The 18,446-nt window shown below is 42.6% G+C and overlaps 1 protein-coding gene and 1 long non-coding RNA gene across 3 annotated transcripts in view; one reads left to right on the top strand and one right to left on the bottom strand.

Moving 5' to 3' along the window:
- Positions 1-1,484, bottom strand: part of LOC143839925 (uncharacterized) — a 33,817-nt gene extending 32,333 nt beyond the window's left edge. For both annotated transcript variants that reach the window (XR_013231939.1, XR_013231940.1), the window contains exon 1: positions 1,012-1,484. This is a non-coding gene — a long non-coding RNA (uncharacterized LOC143839925). The remainder of the gene's footprint in view (positions 1-1,011) is intronic.
- Positions 1,485-13,403: 11,919 nt separating this feature from the next.
- Positions 13,404-18,446, top strand: part of MRPS18A (mitochondrial ribosomal protein S18A) — a 33,909-nt gene continuing 28,866 nt past the window's right edge. Inside the window, exons 1-2 of the mRNA XM_077342703.1 lie at positions 13,404-13,559; positions 17,838-17,869. Of these exons, the coding sequence (XP_077198818.1) occupies positions 13,460-13,559; positions 17,838-17,869 (132 nt within the window). The 5' untranslated portion in view covers positions 13,404-13,459. The remainder of the gene's footprint in view (positions 13,560-17,837; positions 17,870-18,446) is intronic.

An 18,446-nucleotide genomic window follows, 5' to 3' on the forward strand; every position in this document is an offset into this window, starting at 1 on the left:
TGCACACTGTAAGCATGTGACTTCCAGGGACATGGCAGAGAGGCGTGGCCAGCTGACATAACTCCCAGGGCTACTTGAAGCCTGAAAAATATTTCATGGGTTACTCCATGATCAAAAGGTTGAAAAAGACTGATCTAATAGAACAGAAACTGCTTCTAAAAAGGGGCAAATAAATTTTTGAAAGAAGGAACTTAACAGTGCAGTCCTAAGCAGATACACCCTTCTCTTGACATTGATGGGTTTAAAAAGGTAAAGGTATCCTCTGTGCCGGGTCATGTCTGATCCTTTGGGTGACACCCTCTAGCGTTTTCTTGGCAGCCTCAATACAAGGTGGTTTGCCATTCCCTTCCCCAGTCATTACCGTTTTACCCCCCAGCAAGCTGGGTCCTCATTTTACTGACCTCAGAAGGATGAGTCAACCTTGAGCCGGCTGCTGGGATGGAACTCCCAGCCTCATGGTCAGAGCTTCAGACAGCATGTCAGCTGCTTTACCACCCTGCACCACAAGAGGCTCTTTTTTGATGGGTTTAGAAGGATATAATTCTGTAAAGGACTGTAAAGCACCATAGCGGCATCATCAGAGGGTATAAATATGAATTTCTGACAGATTGTTTGAAAAGTGTTGATTTCCAGTGGTAATTAATCTTATCTTTATGCTAATAAAGGTTTCCTGAATCCTCCTAATTTTATTTAAAGTGGTAGTGATTTCATATTGCAGTCAGCTCATATTAGTTATCCTTAATTTTCATCTTTGTCTCACACATTTTGCTTCCAATTTTCCCAGCTCTAATTTCCTTTTCAGTCTATAAAATGTACATTCCACCTTCTCAGAGCCACCAAAGAGGCTAACAAAACATGTATAATAAAAATAAACCATAAAAACACAGCAAAATATACATATTATTGGGATACATGGTTAATATAGTAGAGTTTGCCCAGTTATAGAAGCATGATATTGGTTGTAATAAATTAATCTTCCAAAAAGATTACTGCAAAAAAAGATAAACTTACATTTATTCAAGTAGATCCCGTTCACATCCAGGTTGCAGTCAAAAGGAGAGAGAGAAGCCAAATCTAAAGAGCACTTTCCCTATCACAAAAGGCCAGCTTGTCCAGCGTCATGTGTGTGGGAGTATAAAGGCATAGCACCTACAGGAGAGGTATGCAGAGACTTGTATCTCCTTAGAAGGCTATGTGGCAAGAGATTAAGAGGACAAAGGAAGAGAAAGGAGGCGTCAGAAGGCAGATCCCAGGTTAAGACAGAGAGAGGCATCCCATTCAAGAAGATAACACCCATATGCACTTATATGTCCAGGCATGCTGAGTCTCTCACTCTAACACATATTAAACACAGAGCAGAAAATTAAAACTTACAAAAAGGAAGGGTCTCTCCCATATTAGCTTCCTTTAAAGTAAAACAATGTTTATCATTTAAAGTTCACATACAAATTAAGTGACTTACAAAAGTAGTAACTTTGAATAAAGATGTGTTCTGTTGTTTTCAACCTATTCAACCCTGGCTAGGATATTACAGATCACAATTTTTCAATTGCCTCAATAAGTCTTTATTGATGGTCACTGTCAACTCCTCCCCTACCTCAGTTCCTCTGCTACATGCAAACAGTTCAGCAAGGTCTTCTCAGTTTGCACTGAGTTTTGAAGCAGTCAGAAGCTCACGTTATTTCCACCTGTCCCAAAGCCCAACATAATATGAGAGAGCACCACTCCCCTTCTCTTCCCACAATGCTTTGGCAGAGGGCGGGGGAAGACTGAGATTATGCTGAGCTTTGGAAAAGCTTCTGCCAGCTCCAATAAACACAGCATGAGAAAACTCTCCTATGGCCTCAGTAAATCACTTGCAGGGAAGGGATGGGAGAGCCATTTGCCATTAAATAGCCTGGAGGGCAAGGGAGATCATCAGAGACCAGCAGGAATTGTCCTAAGCAGACGCTTTGTGGGGCTCTAGGTTCAGAGACTTCTAAGATTACAAGGAATATATCTTATCTCTTGTCCACATTGTCTGAAGTCTCTTGGAGGAAGAACCATGCAGCCATTTCTTATTGCAGGATTAGCTGATAGAGCATTTCACTCATCATGAACTGTAATAGGACAGTGGGAAAGAACAGTATCCTTGAAAGCAAACCTTGCAAAGAAACCAGATACTTAATGTCAGAAGAAACAAGAAACACTTAAAGGCGTCAACAGTGCAATAGTTTTGGGTGGTGCATCCTCTTTTTTTATATATATATATATTTATTTTCATAAAGATAGAAATATAGAATACAATATAAGTTATTAGTACAGAGAATAGTAAAATATAGTCTTCGTTTGAAAATATAAGGCTACACAATGGTATGAACTTTTGCCCAAAGCTTATAAACTTATTCACGTTTCCGCCACGTTTAAGAAGAGAAACCTACTTTGTTACCACCTTTCCAACATTTGTTTACATAGTTTTTAACAATTTTAACGGTCATTTTTGGTGTCCCATAACACCTATAGAACAATTTATACTTAACACAGTCTAAGAGCCATCCACATTTCCACCACATTTAGGAAAAGAGGCCTACTGAGTTGTACAGAAGAAAAATAGAAAAGATTTCAAACATTGCTTCTTCTTTCCCTTCCCCAGTCTTCTATAAAAAAAAGAGATAGTATAAGTTGTTAATAAAAAAATGGTAAAATAAAGTCTTCATTGGTTACATTTACACCTCCTCCATTAGGTGCCTCCTTTTAGTTATGCTTTAAGTTTGGACTGGGAGTGACTGCGGAAATATATTTAATAATTCAGATTCAGCTTGCATAGTAAATCAAAGACCCCGCACTAACTACATAATGGTATAAACTTAGAATAAACAGTAAAATATAGTCTTCATCTGTTCTACTTAAACCCACTCCATTAGGTATCTTTTTAGTTAAGCTTTAATTTTAGGCTGGAAGGCACTGCGGAGATATATTTAATAATACAGATTTAACTTACTTAGAAGATCTTAGACCCCACGTTAACTGCTTTGACACAGTCTGAGAGCCATCCTGACAGATATTTCCAGATTTAAATTAAATGCTTAACATTAAACATTTCTTGTAGAACGATATGAGCTTTGGCCCTGTATCAATACCCTAATAAAAAAGAAAAGAAAGAAGGGAAACCAGATACTTAATGTCAGAAGAAACAAGAAACACTTAAAGGGGTCAACAGTGCAATAGTTTTGGGTGGTGCATCCTCTTGAGGCTCAGAGCAAACTATAAATTGCCCTAGGGATAGCTCAGGGATATAAGATGCCTAGACCTATCTAATTTCACCAAAAGCATCTCGCAAATGCTTTCTGAGACAATAAATGCACCTGATCAAAAGACATGTGATTTTTCAAATGGGTAGAAAGCAGTGCCATATTTCACAATAGTTTCCACCTCCCACAAGTCTCTGAGTAATGGAAATCAACATACAGTATCAACATTCATTGGGAAATGTGTAATAGGGAGCAAAGGGTATGCACATTGATTGGAAATGAAGTAAACTGGTTTGGATGACTTAATTGTCAACATGAACCTTCACCTAGAAAACCTAACCAAGCCAACTTAAAATCTTTGTTCAATTCTCAGATCTACCATTAATATTTTATGAGATCAAAAACATCAGTATTTCCAAACTTTCTCTTCCAGAGGTCACCAACAAGTTTCCCACTTTGGCTAATTTAGAAGGCTCAGAATAACACTGGGGGAAAGATCAGCACTTGTCCAAGCTGGCAAACATTGAGAACCACCAGTAAACTTGGAATGAAATATTTAAAACTGACTGAGGGAATACTCAGGGTCAAAGTAGGTGCTGGAATATCCATGAATGGACCTCTAGCACATTTGTTATTGCTAAATAGCCATGAGTATCCTTAACTTTTATTGAGACAGCATCACATGGGTTTTTCCCATGCCATTCTTCTGTTCCATAATACCACTGTTTCCTCACTGGAAGAAACATACAGATTGCCTTGTGTTGCCTGTACATATCTCCACAATGGAACAAACAGACATTCAGGGGAATGTCTGAAATCACCAAAAAAAGGCATACAAGAAAATGCATGCACATCAAAGCTTATACTCATTAAAACACCAAATTGGAAGAAGTAGTAAAACCCCCAGAAGATAGAGTTCAACAAGATCTGAATATGTTGGAAAAATGGGCAAATGACAGCAAGATTTAATTCAATAAGTAGTTGTTCAGAGTTCTACATCTGGTTCCTAAAAATGAGAAGTCTGCCTACCAGATGGGAGATACACTTCTGGGTAGCAGTGTGTGTGAATGAGATCTTGGGATACTTGGGGGCTGTAAGCTAAATTTGAGCAGACAGTGTGATGTGACGGTAAAGAAGGCAGTCTCGGGCTGTATCAACAGAGGCATCATGTCGAAATTACAAGACATAGTCTTGTTGTATACCACATTGGTCAGACCACACCTGGAGTACTATCCAGTTCTGAAGGCCTCGCTTCAAAAAGGATGTGGACAAAATTGAGATGGTGCAGAAGAGAGTGATGAAGATAATCCAGGGCTTGGGGACCAAGCCCTGTGAGGAAAGGTTGAGGGACTTGGTAATGTTCAGCTTGGAGAAGAGGAGGTTGAGAGGGGATATTACTGCTCTCTTTACGCATTTGAAAGGCAGTCATTTAGAGGAGGGCCAGGAGCAGTTGCTGTTGGCAGCAGAGGATACAACCCGCAGTAATGGTTTTAACCTAGATGTAGAACAGTAACTGCTAGATATCAGGACAAAGAATTTCACAGAGTAGTTCAGCAGTAGAGGTGGTGAGCTCCCCCTCACTGGCAGTCTTTAAGCAATGGCTCACCAAATTTTTAACATGGATGCTTTAGGCTGATCCTGCATTGAACAGGGGGCTGGACTAGACTGCTTGTATGGCCCCTTCCAAGTCTATTTCAATGATTCGATGTTGTTTTATTGTTCTATTTCTATTTTATATCTAGTGTGTATCGTCGGCAAGCGGGCATAACTTGCTGTCTTATGGGGTTAATGATTTTATCATTATGCTGTGATCCGTCACAAGCCAGCCACACCAGGAGTGACGGTATACAAAACCAATAAATAAATAAACAATTAGCCGCAACAGGTATATGGTACCTACATGTTCAGAGTCATTATATCAATAGACCTGCTGAGGACTGAGTTGGTTTTAAAGATGCCACGATTATCAGGAGTACATGACTGGCCAGGACAAGGTCGTATCCCATCTGCCAAATCCAGTCAGTTTAAGGTGAGTTTGTGTGGGTTTCACAGTTCTGTTTTGGTCCTCTGTAGCTTAGAACTGGGATCACAATAAAGAGCTGAAATGAACTCCTAGTCCTCGGCTGGTTCTGCACTTACTTTGTTTTCTCCGTTGTCGATACTGCTGAATTCAGATCGATCTGAACCTGGGTATTCCTCCTTCCTATCCTCCAAACTGAAACAGAAAGTGTTCTGCACTTGATTGGGGAAGCTCAGAGTGGGGAAGGGAGTGGTGGGGAGATTTAACGTATTTGTGTGGCTGCAATTTACTTTTTAAATTATCAGGAAGTCTCCAAAAGAGAAATTATATGAAATTAAACCATCCTTTTATTTTACCATTTGTGACCCCTAAATAAAACATCCATTGTTTTGTTAAATGTGAGGTTTTTCACTTAATTCTGCCCTCTCATGTCAGGTAATGAAAATACTCATTACCTTCCCAAATTAAGGGCACCTTAACAACCATGAGAAACATGAAAAATAAAAATGCTTAATACAGTCATAATATATCATTTTAATTGTGGGGGGGGGGCAAGTGCCATAGAAATGTTATAATCTTAAGACTCATTTACCCACTTTTGGAGCTTAAAGAAAGCATCCAATGCTTTGATTGTTAAATGATTGGTAATTTATTAATTCTTTGTTCCTTTTAGTACCTCTCTTGCAATGAAGTTTATGTTCTATCCCTAGCGTTTGGTTTGAATTTCCTTCTTTATTTCATGTTTGTTTCCCTATATTTTTCTTTCATGCTGCATTTACTTTTTTCCCATTTAATATATAGCATAGTCAGATCTTTTTAAACTACAGTGTTGTAGCAAAATACATTTCAATTAATTTCCCCATTGGGTTTGACTTGTTTACTCTTAGCTTGTAGGAAACCTAATAAAATTATGACTTGGTTATTTTACTATGAAAAATAACCATATCAACTGGGAAAATCTGGAAAACCTGAAATGTAAACATGTTGTTTTCAAAAGACTTGTGCATTTTTAATCCTGAGGCCTTTACTCCCTTTTCCTTCAAGGTCACAGCAGTTGTCCCTAGTGACCAGATCCGTGGAGTCTTACTTAAAATAGTTTAAGAATAAAATGGGAAAGACATTGCCTACTTCCTTTTTTCCTAAAATGGTTTGCGGAAGGGGCTACTATTAAAATGGATGAATGTATTTATTATATTCTGTTTTTCAACTATAACTTCCTTGGAACAGTTAACAGCAATTTAAAATTAACTTTTAATGTTATTGCAGCCTTCCCCAATGTTAACCCTCATTATGAGTCCAATGCTGCTGTAGCCCATCAAGGCATATTAGAGACTATATCTTCTCACCGTCAACTATTGCCTGAAAACTGTTGTCCTTCAGCTCAAGAGCTCTTCAAATCTCCCAGGAGATAAAGCCAAGAAGATACAGATGCTATCCTGTTTCAGGTCAGTTCTGTTAATACTTTCCTAATGACGGGTAGCTAAAGGTTCTTGCTATTCTCAGGAGCTAAAGATGGAAGCAGCCAAGTGTTATTCTTCAAGTATCTGGATATAAAATAGAATTTTGTGACTTCTTTAACTTTGCTAACTAATATCCATCATAGAGAATATAAAAAGGATAGCCCTCTGGACTTCATATTCAATACACCTATAATCGTGTTTTGCTTTCACAATATAACTTGGGAATTATATATTATTATCATTATTATTATTATTATATTTATTCCCCGCCAATCCCTTGCGGTTCGTGGCGGGTTACAACATCCTAAAATCCCTGTTAAAACCCCATTAAAACAATAATTACATTCCCAGCAAAAATTACATTCCCAGCATGATAATATAAACCATTATCAGCCACCAAAGATGTGTAGTTTGGAGGAAGGCACCTTGAACGTGCTAACCTAGGTCACATAGCTGACAAGCAGAGACACCAGACACCAGTTTGCCTAGGACAAGCCTTCCTCTCGTTGTTGCCCATAAGTTGAGATTTGTTTTCTGTCCCCCTACCTCCCATAATTTGTGGCATTGTATATCACTTAACAACCCTTCCTCCTTCAACTCCATGGTCTCTCATATGGTTTCTTCCAGCTACCATGATGTCTCACACAATGGGCATAGGCTAACCATACACAGTAAGGGGATGCTGGAGATATACAACTGTAACATCACAGTATCATGCTTGTGTAATCCTGATCCTGACACAACTGAAACCTTCATGTAGGCAAGACTCCATTTAACACCAATCAAGGCAAAAGAAAGCAAGATTACACTTCTAGTAGAGCATGCGGCCCTGTGCTCCAATCACTGCTACTGCTGGCCAAACACCTTTTCTTTGCAGGATCACAACCTGGATTCATAAAGGAGCATAAACTGCAGATAGAATTTTACTGCAACTCCCTAAATGAGATAGGTTAATGTTGGTCCTCAGGTTTACATGGAGGCAAGAATGCCTGAAACTGCCTTATACAGAATCAGCTAAATATAACTAGGAGGGGTAGGTTCCAGTGAAAAACAAAATTGTGAAACAATACATATGCACTGGGACAACAATGGCAATAATAAATCAAAGAAAAGGAACGCCATTAGCTAAGAGCTGAGATTAATACGACCTTACATACTGTCCAGAGACAAGGTTTTTTGCATATAAGAAGTGTGTTTGAAACACTCATATTTGTCCCTTGATAAAGCCAACAGGTGAAACGCGTTGGGACTTATATGAAGGATTTTGAAAACCACTGAAATTGAAGAGAGACGACTTTTCTTTGATTTATTATTGCCATTGTTGTCCCAGTGCATATGTACTGTTTCACAATTATACAGAATCAGGCCATTGTGCCATCAAGGTCTGTATTGTCTACTGAAACTGGCAGGGTCTCATGCAGAGGAATTTCACATAACCGGATCACCTTAACTAGAGATGCCAGGGATTGAACCTGAGACCTTTTGCATGCTATGCAGTTGTTCCACCACTGAGCAAAGGCTCCTGCCCAAAACCACTGATTACTGCTGGTGTGAACCCATGCAAGGTGTATTTCATGGAGGTAGGCGGAAAACCAGGGCTAGTGGGATGACCTAGCTGGATTGGTGGGTACTAAGCATTTGGCTGGGGCTAACAAAGCTAAGTCTCAGACATGCCAGCATATAAGGCTGCTCCCCCAACTGATGGGGTACCAAACGCAGAGCAGGCAGGGCTCTGCCCCAAGCATGGCTTGAGGAAGGCTCTTGAAGGAGGGCCCTGAAGCCAGTCTCATGTTGTGTCTCCTTTCACCTATTTTTTATGTGCCCCCTTCCCCCTTTACTTGTGGGGCTGCTATGCTGCTCCTCCGTCCTAATAAAGCCATCCTTTCCCACCATCATGTAGTTCATCACAGGGATGCTCTTATCTCAGATCTGAGAACAGGATGTGAAAGTTCCTCCTTTCATCCTTGACTTCACATTCCTTCACCAGGAAACTGCATCTCACTCACAAGCCTCTGGCTATCCTTCTCTGTAGCATTTTATGTAGCCTCCTTTTATACCATCCTCCCCTTGGTTGATTACCCCTCCCCTTCATTCTATCAGGGTGTTCTCCCAGACATACACACACACCCCTTCCTGGATCTCAGCTTCAGCTTCTTTACATGAAGTAGGCACACCATAGTCACTTTGCCTAACCTCCTGACTCCTGCTGACAGTCTAACAAGGCAGATTATATCCCTATTCATGATTCCAACATTCACAGAAGCAAGCCCTCCCTTTCTGGATCCCAGTCAGATTACAATCCTGTTGCTGAGGGCAGCCTGCTGTAGGACCCTGGTGCATTGACCACCTCCCCTGCAGGTCTCTTGTTGGTTGCCAGTCCTCCTGGGGCAAGACTCAGCTTCTTGTTTAGCAGAAGAGTAAAAAGAGTTGGTTCTTATATGCCGCTTTTCTCTACCTGAAGGAGGCTCAAAGCGACTTACAGTCGCCTTCTCTTTCCCCACAACAGACACCCTGTGAGGTGGGTGAGGCTGAGAGAGCCCTGATATCACTGCTAGGTCAGAACAGTTTTATCAATGCTGTGACGAGCCCAAGGTCACCCAGCTGGCTGCATGTGGGGGAGTGCAGAATCGAACCTGGCATGCCAGATTAGAAGTCCACACTCCTAACCACTACACCAAACTGGCTCTACACCAAACTGGTTTACATGCCAGTTGGCCACTTTTGAGTCCCTTGCAGAGGTGCAGGCCCAAGTGGGCTCTCCACTGGACCCATGACCCGCAGTATTGAGGGACACAGGATAATTGAGAGACTTCAGCCCTAAGCAATGGTACACATGGCCTGGCCCAACAGTCCCATTTATGTTAGATCCTGCCCTTGTAGCAAATGAATTTGACACCTCAGCCCTGGAGGCCAAAAACAGGATACAGAGGACAAAGGCCTTCCTCTGTTGTTGCTTTCATCCATGGTTATGGCCATTTTTGTGTTTTCAGAATCCAACAAACTTGTTTCCACTAATTAACTAACTCCTGGATAAATACAGCACCGTCCTATGCCAGTTTTGTAACATCTGGAATATAGACTAATGTAAATACCTGTCAGCTTCTTACACTGGCATAGACTTCCAACTTCCAGTCTAAGTACAAAGGCCTTCATTAGCACAAAATGGCTCCTTTGGCCTGATTCTATTTATCTTGTTACTAGGAAGAAAGCCCCTTGCAACCAGGAATGCAATGGGTTCTAGGACCCAAGGGACACCGGGATGTACAGTTCTCTCTTTGTGTCTCTTTCTCTCCCTCTCCCTCTTGCTGCGTGTCTCTCGGTGTGTCTTGCACCAGGAGGCATAGCAGGTAATCAGGGCTGGTGTGCAGTTTGGGGCAGCTCTCTGTCTGTCTCTCTCTCCCTCCGTCACAGCAGGGGCAGCTCTCTCTGTGTCTCTCTCTCCGTCGCAGCAGGAGCCATAGCAGGGCTCGTTCTTAGGAGTGAAGCAGGGCTAGTCAGCAGCTTGGGGCAACTCTCTCTGTGTCTCTCTCAGCCTCCCTCACAGCAGGAGGGAATGAGGGCTCGTGTTCGGTATGGCAGGGCTCTGTGTGTCTTTCTGTGTCTCTGGCACGTCTGAGAGGAATGTGGCTAGCGTCCAGGGAGGGAGGGCGGGAACTGTAGGGCCAGGGCCCTTCAGGGTGTAGCCAGTGTTGCTGGCCGCACCCTGACTGGCCCTATTCCAAATTGGACACCCGGACATGTTCCACCCCCCAGGCTGTTTCACAAATATATAGAGGAACCATGGATAAGGATATTCGTGACTATCTTGCTTTTCTTTAATAATTTTTAGTGAAAGTAATAAGCTTTCCAAATTTAAAATCATGAAAAATAAAAAATTTTAATAGGCTTCCAACCCCTGGAAAATGAGAAGGGCTCCTACCAAAGTTGGCATATACTTTGCAGCCTTGGGACAGAATTATCTGCACTCAACAGTTAGGATAAAAAATGTTCCTTGATCAGATCTGGAAGTAAACATAAGAAATATTCAAGTTACCCCATGTTTCCAATTTGCCACAAGAACATTTAATTCACAATAAACTTGGCAGTATTACAAGAGCTATGGATCTAGATTAATTAATCCATATTTGGGAGAAAATGAAGAAACAAGTAGATTGCTGAATAGACTAGACTAGGCCCATAAACAGCCATATGCGTTCACTTGAAGCAAGGGAGAGGCTGAGAGAGAAGCGTTTTTAACAAGAAAGTTGAAAGTATCACTTCTTGTAGTGCATAGATGTTTCTATTCTAGAGTCACTAAGGCTATGCAAAAAAACACTACAAAATCTGTTTGGCCATTTCCACACCAGGCTTCAGGTTGGAGTTGGGACACGTTGCCCAGCCTCTACCCGCTCCCACACAGGGGATCATTTAGCCCAGTGCACCTCGGATTTGTGGTCCCACACAGGGGATCATTTAGCCTGGTGTAACTTGGATTTGTGGTCCCACACAGGGGATCATTTAGCCTGGTGTAACTTGGGGGCTTTACGCACCGGGATCTTTGTTGCAAATTGGTCACTGAATGAAAAATCGCCATTTAAAGTAGTGGAATTCGTCGTTATGCATACCTGCCTTTGTGGTGGAATCCAGTTGCGTTTTGTAGCGTTTCCCACAGGCTTCCGGTCTCGGCAGAAATCGCTAGAAAGGAAGCGCTATTGCCGAGCTGTCCCGCCCCTGGCCGTCAAGCAGCCAATGGGCAGCCGTTAGCATGCTCCCAAACAGCCCCTTTCCCTTTAAGAAAGGTTTAAAAAAAAAAAACAGACCCATAGCAACGAATCTGGGTAGATTCGTTGCAACGGAGAGACCCATCCAGCTGCCTGGTGTGTTTGAGCTGTCATTTGATTGTTTGATCGTTGCCACGCTGCCTCCGAGTGAAAAAAAAAAATCCCCCCCCCCTCACGGGCCCGATTTTCGGCTGAATGAATGTGTAAAAATTAATGGGAAAATACATCAGCAAACGGGCTTTTCTGTGGTTTGTGCTTAGTGACTAAAGGGGAAGGACTGAAGCCAGGGAAGCCTCTAAACAGAAAGAGGCTCGCTGGTGCATTTATCCCCGCTCGCTCGGAGAAAAAAAAATGGCGATCGCTTCGCCGGAAGATCAGAGAAGAGAGCCAGGGGGAGGGACTTTGTAGAAACCGCAACAATGTTAACGCACAGGTCTTTTTCGCTAGTGTTGCAGATTGGTTGCAGGAGTGTATCGCTTTCCGGAGGGTGAATCCACTTTTGGGGATTTCCCTGAAAGCGCTACAAGGAAGCGCTTTTTGCAGATTGGTTACAGGTGTGTGGCAGATTGTCGACGACGTCGTGCGTTATGGCAAATCAATAGCGTTTTCAATTAGCAACCATTGTGCGATTTTGAAGGCGTGCAAAAAGCCCCTTGGATTTGTGGTCCCACATGGAAACTGGAGCAGCAAAGTTTCCAGTGTGAAAACTGTCTTTGAAAATCTGGCAAGTGCATATACGACAACTAGCTATCACCTTTCCAAATTACATTGATTTTTTCAAAAACTAGTCTATTATCTGACTCCATACTTCAACAGTATACTGTTTCCCTCCCCCTTATAACTGCCAAGCCAAATAACATTAAAGTGCTTGAACTGCATGTATTCTTTAATGAGTATGCGATTAAGCCTTCTAATATTTTAATTGTTTTTATTTTGAAAACAGAAATAAGAATATAATATAAATATAGGAGAGATACAAATAATATTTTAAAGCTTTAAATTTAAAAAATAAACTATTATCACTCTGGACAGGCTATTTCACACTGAACAAGCAAAGCCTTCAGAAATTTATTAAGTGGAAAGACTATGGCTATGATTATTAATGTTAAAAGTGCACCTGTCCTGATGCACTTGTGAAAGGCAGGAAAGTATTCTATATTCTTGTGAAACCTAATGTTGCAAAATTGCTAAAAGCTTGCTTTGTGGGGTTCCCAACAACCAGGTTCGGAAATTCAATCAGTTCCCATTGGCCACTGAGCCCCCCCTCCCATGAGAACCCCCACCGACATGTCCATCCGTCAGTATGTTACAGTTAAAATTGGATGTTCTCACTGTGGTTGTTCCATTGTTACTGTTCTCCTGTTATGACTCTTTCACTGCTGTTCAATTTATGTTATCTGTACTGTTTTTATTCCAGTTCCATGTAAACTGCCGTGAGCCTCAGGGGATGGTGGTATATATATATATAAATATAATAAAATAAATAAATTTCAAATCACCCGTCCCCACCTGGAGGTTGGCAACTCTACCGTGGAAAGTAACCAAACTTCAACTCTGGCATGAATTCATAGCACACTCCATCCCATGCAGAGTTACTCTGATCTAATCTTACTGATTGGAGTAATTCTGTTAAAAGATTTCCCTGTGCCTGGTCTTAAACTAGCCACTATAAATCAAACTCAACCTGTATGAAACACGCATTTTATTGAGGGAGAGTATGTTTGTGTATAACATCGACTATAAACTAATCTTACTACGGAGAACGATGGAAGGAAGAAGAACCAAACAGCTGTTAAGATACGACTGTTGCTAGTTAAACACAAGCAAACGTGAGGAACAGCCTCTCAACTACTTCCCGGGCTAGTGACGTAGGTGGCGCCAATCACGCGCCATCACCCTTTTCCCGCCTCGGAAGGCGGGGGGAAGGGGCGTACCAAAGGTCAACGTGCGCGACCTGGAAGCGGAAGCGAAGCGGGGGAGAGCTGTGTGATGGCGGTTCTTCAGCCGGTGCTCTCTGGCTGGAGGCGGCTGGTGGCCGGTCTCGTGTGGGGCGGCTGGGCTCGGGCTCCTTCCCGCGGGCTCCGTGAGGGTGAGTGTGAAGTGTGGCTTCCCCTTCCTCGCAGCAGCTGATCACTGCGTGGCTTGCGGGAAAGGGGAAGGGGCAGTTGTGAGAAGCAAATGGGAGAGCCTCGGGCTTCTCTACTTGTCCTTTGAGCCTTAATCTTAATCTTTGGCTGCTCTCGAGGCGAAGCAGAGTTCCTTTTTAGCTTTTTCTCAGAATATTGCCCAGAAAAGGAGCACTCGGCTTCTTCTTGATGGGAAAGAAGAGAGCACGAGCGCGAGATGCGTCTCTTACAGCAAAGCTTCATGACATCTTAATTTATTTGGGCGTTATTTTGTATATATTTTTATTTGCGTATTAGGGTCCAATTCATCAGTAACGGTTCACCATTGAGGGATCTGAGGAGACACTGACCACTTTTTTCTAGGCACCTCTCATCTGTGTGTGTGTGTGAAGAAGATAATCTTTGGTACAACTTAGCCATCACATTTTTAACCAATCATCAGATGAAGTTTGTAATTCTAAACAGATTTACAAGGAAGCAAATCTCACTGAATCTGGGATTTGTTTGGGATTGGTCTTGCATGTACTTATGTATCCTGTACAGAACAGACATGTATACCTGGATATAAAAACAACAATCAAAACATTGGGCAGTAATGAGTGCTAAACAAACTGTAATGGAAGATGGCAACAGAAGGTGATGGTTATCTGGGGAGAGAGTTCCAGAGGTTTTGTGCCACAGCTATTCTAGAATCTACTACCATATGTACTCAGCAGTGCTGAATGTTCATATATTGATATAAAGGCAATGTGGCTGGCCTGAAGCACCTTAGTTATTCTACACATATGAGACTTCTAGAACTTTGAGTGGGCCTGGAGGTAAGGTTGTTGGCCTCCAGATATGTCTTGGAGATCTCCCCAAATTGTATGATTTCTAGGAATTATAACATTTCCAGGTGCACAGATTGGCTCCCCTGGATAAAAAGGCTGCTTTGGAGTGTGAACTCTTTAGGATTATGCCTTGCTGAGATCCTTCCCAAACCCCAGGCACCACCCCCCAGAAAAAATCTGGTATTTCCCAATCCAGAGTTGTAAAACTATCTGGACGCAAAGTCCAGGATTGGTGGGTGATTTAGGCAGGCATTACCAAAGCTTAGCTGTATTGCTTGAGGTATGTATACACCTAGAAGGAAGGGGAAGAGGGCTGAGCTAAAATGCTGGTTTTTCTTTCTCAGCAGCTGGCCCAAAACAAGAAAGAACTCCAGTTGTTTTGGTTTTGGTTGGTAGGCAGCACTGCCAGCAGGTACTTTTGGGAAGCTCACAAACAGGACTTGAAGGTGACAGTCCTTCAACATTGTTTTTTCCTGGATCCATTATTGACAACATTCCTATGGCTTCACAAGTCCCCCTGATTCAGACGTATTTTGACACATAAATACAAGGTAATCCTGGTTGACATCACAATAGAGGACTAGTCTCTAAGCTTTGTGTTTCTACTAAGAATCAAGAGGTGCTTAGAATAAATGACTGCTAAAAATGTGAGACATCATGGCACCTTGGATTTGTCAAGCTCTGTATTTTCAGAGATATTACTGTTTTTGAGCATGGAGGTACCATTGGTATACCTAACTGTTGCATTGCAGACAGGTGACAATGTATTGCTTGTATCTCAGTATTTAAGAACAGATAGGATTTCTATCTTGAGAGCCAGTTTGGTGTAGTGGTTAGGAGTGCGGACTTCTAATCTGGCATGCTGGGTTCGATTCTGCACTCCCCCACATGCAGCCCAGTGGGTGACCTTGGGCTCGCCACTGCACTGATAAAACTGTTCTGACTGAGCAGTGATATCAGGGCCCTGTCAGCCTCACCAACTCACAGGGTGTCTGTTGGAGGGGAGAGGAAAGGGAAGGCGACTGTAAGCCGCTTTGAGCCTCCTTCGAGTAGAGAAAAGCAGCATATAAGAACCAACTCTTCTTCTGTCATGCATCTGTCCAAAGTTCAGAACTCCTGCCAGAAAAAAATGGCTACTTAGTATGGAGTTGTCTTCTGCTAATATGACAAGGGATGGTTTTCTAACAATTAATCTTCTAGGGAAATACGAGGAACAAAGTATTTCTGACAGCTCACATTTTGATACCTACTCAGGAGAGTAGACATGTCTCTCCCTTCTCTATCGTATCATCATAACAGTTTTATGAGGTAGACCAGGCAGAAGAACATCGCTAGTCCATGGTCATTGAGCTCCATGGCTGAATGAATTTAGAATCATTAAGTTGGAAGGTGCCATACAGACCATCTAGTCCAACCCCATGTTTAATGCAGGATCAGCCTAAATCATCCAGAATAATTATCTGTCCAGCTCTTGCTTGAAGACTGCAGTGAAGGGGAGCTTACCACCTCCTTAGGCAGCCGATTCCAATACTGAACTGTTCTGAAATTCCCCCCCCCCCCCGGATATTTAGCCAGTACTGTTACACGTGGGTTAAAGCCATTACTGCAGGTTATATCCTCTGCTGCCAACAGGAGCTGCTCCCTGCCCTCCTCTAAGTGGCAGCCATTCAAATACTTAGAGAGCAGTCATATCCCCTCTCAACCTCCTCTTCTCCAGGCTTGAATATCCAGGCCCCAGATAATCCTCGTTGCTCCCCTGTAAACCCTCTCCATTTTGTCCATGTACTTTTTGAAGTGATGCCTCCAGAACTCTACAGAGTAGTTCAGGTGGGGTCTGACCAATATGATATACAGAGAGACTATGACATCTTTTGAGTTTTATGTGATGCCTCTGTTGATACATCCCATTTGCCTTCTGTTCTGCTGCATTACACTGTCTGCTTATATGTAGCTACCAGTTCACAAGTTTCTCAAGATTGCATTCCTACACACTGCTACCAGAAGTGTATCTCCTATCCAGTATGTGTGCTTATCATTTTTATGACCCAGATGTAGAATTCTGCATTTCTCCTTATTGAATTGAATCTTGTTCTTATTTACCCACTTTTCCAGCATGTTCAGATCTCATTGAACTCTATCTTCTGGGTGTTCACGACTTTTCCTAATTGGCTGTCATCTGCAAATTAAATGAGGTGTCTCCTTTAAGCCCTTCATCCAGATCATTGATAAAAAACAATGCCCAGCCCTGTAGGCACCCAACTGTTCACGTCCCTCCAATCTGTTGAAACACCACTGACAACCACTCTTTTTCTAGCCAGTACCCTATCCACTGAACTATCCAAAACTCCAGGTAAACAACATTAACTGAATTTCCACAATCTTATAAGGCCATCACTCAGTCAAAGAAGGAAACCATGTTGGTCTGTCAGGATCTGTTGGAGACAAATTTGTGCTGACATCCCCAGATCAAATTGTCCTTCAGATGTTTGTAGATCACCTCTTTTAAAATCTGCTCCATTATCTTCCAGGCAATTGAAGTCAAACTCACTGGCCTGTAGTTTCCTCTCTCCCCCTTTTTTGAAGATTGGGGTAACATTTACTTTTCTCTAGTCCTCTGGCATCTCTCCAGTCCTCCAAGAGATCTTAAAGTTCTTTGAGCACTCTCGGGTGCACAGCATCCAGCCCAGGGTACTAGAACTCATCCAGTGCAGCCTGATGCCTCTTGACCATGTCAACCAGCCACCCAGACACAATGCCTTACCTATTACCATCCCTAGATGCACCTATACTCTTCGTGGGGGGGGGGGAGAGGCAAAATAAGTACTGAGCTTTTCTGCTTTCTCTCTGTCCTCTGTCAGAGTCTCTCCATCTTCACCAAACAGCAGGCCTATTGCCTCATTTATCTTACGTTTGCTCCTCACATACATGAAGATGCTTTTCTTGTTATAGTGAGCAGTCTCTTGTTATAGTGAGCAGACCTGAGCAGTCTCAGGTCACACCCAACTTTGAACTCTCTGATGGCTGACCTACAGTGCCTAGTAACCTGCAGATACTTTTCTATAGTGGTTTGTCCTTCCCTCCATTTCTTGAACATTTCCTTTTTCTTGAATCCATGCCTATGGAGTTCTATAGTAATCATTGCAGTGGCTTGCCTGTTTTTTATGCCAGACACAAGAAAACAGTGAGTTGTGATCTATATTGCTTACCTCTAAAATGGTAAATGTGCAGTTGAATTACAGTCAACTCATAGGCAACAGACTACTTACCAACCTCTAAAAGCAGTACCTTTACCACCACTCTAGTAGAATGCTTAATTGTTGTCATCTTTTAAAATCATCCATCCCTCCTAATGTTTCACGAGAACAGTTTTGTCACTGAATATGTCTCTAACATCTTTTTTTTTCTCTACAGTCATAGAAAATACTGAAAATAACACCACTATCGTAAGTACATTTATCATATTTTGTAGTTCGTAGTTCCTTCTGCTTGAGCTTTGCTCCTCCCCTAATAATACTAGAACTCAGAAGTAATCAGTGACGTTGATGACCAATAAATTCAGGACGGACATTTATTTTGGCATGTAGTGATGGTCTTACTAACATAGATTACTTTAAAAAGGGATTTGGTGTATTCATGGAGAAAAGGTCAATTTGTAGTTCTATTAATACCAGGGCATAGCATGAGAGAAGTCCTTGGCCTTTATGTTCTACTAGAAATAAAGCCTGCTGTCCTAAGAATACAGCGGGTACTAGCACGTGTAGGCTGGGGGTGCAGGGGCCATAGGAAGGGGGTGGAGAGGGTGGCCGAGCGTCCCCAGCGGGTGCAGGGCAGGGGATCAGGCCGTGCGGCGGGAAGAAGGCGCAGCCTGGAGAAGCCGAAGAGGTGCCCCCCCCACACACCGGAGCATGGCTGGGGCTTCTCCAGGCCGCAGGAGCGGCCAAGAGAAGCCGGAGAGCCCCCTACCCCACCCTGGAGCATGGCTGGGAGAAGCAGGAGGAGGAGCATCCCGGGCGGAGGACT

This window comes from Paroedura picta, chromosome 1, assembly GCF_049243985.1.
Source record: "Paroedura picta isolate Pp20150507F chromosome 1, Ppicta_v3.0, whole genome shotgun sequence".
NCBI classification, from domain to species: Eukaryota; Metazoa; Chordata; class Lepidosauria; order Squamata; family Gekkonidae; genus Paroedura; species Paroedura picta.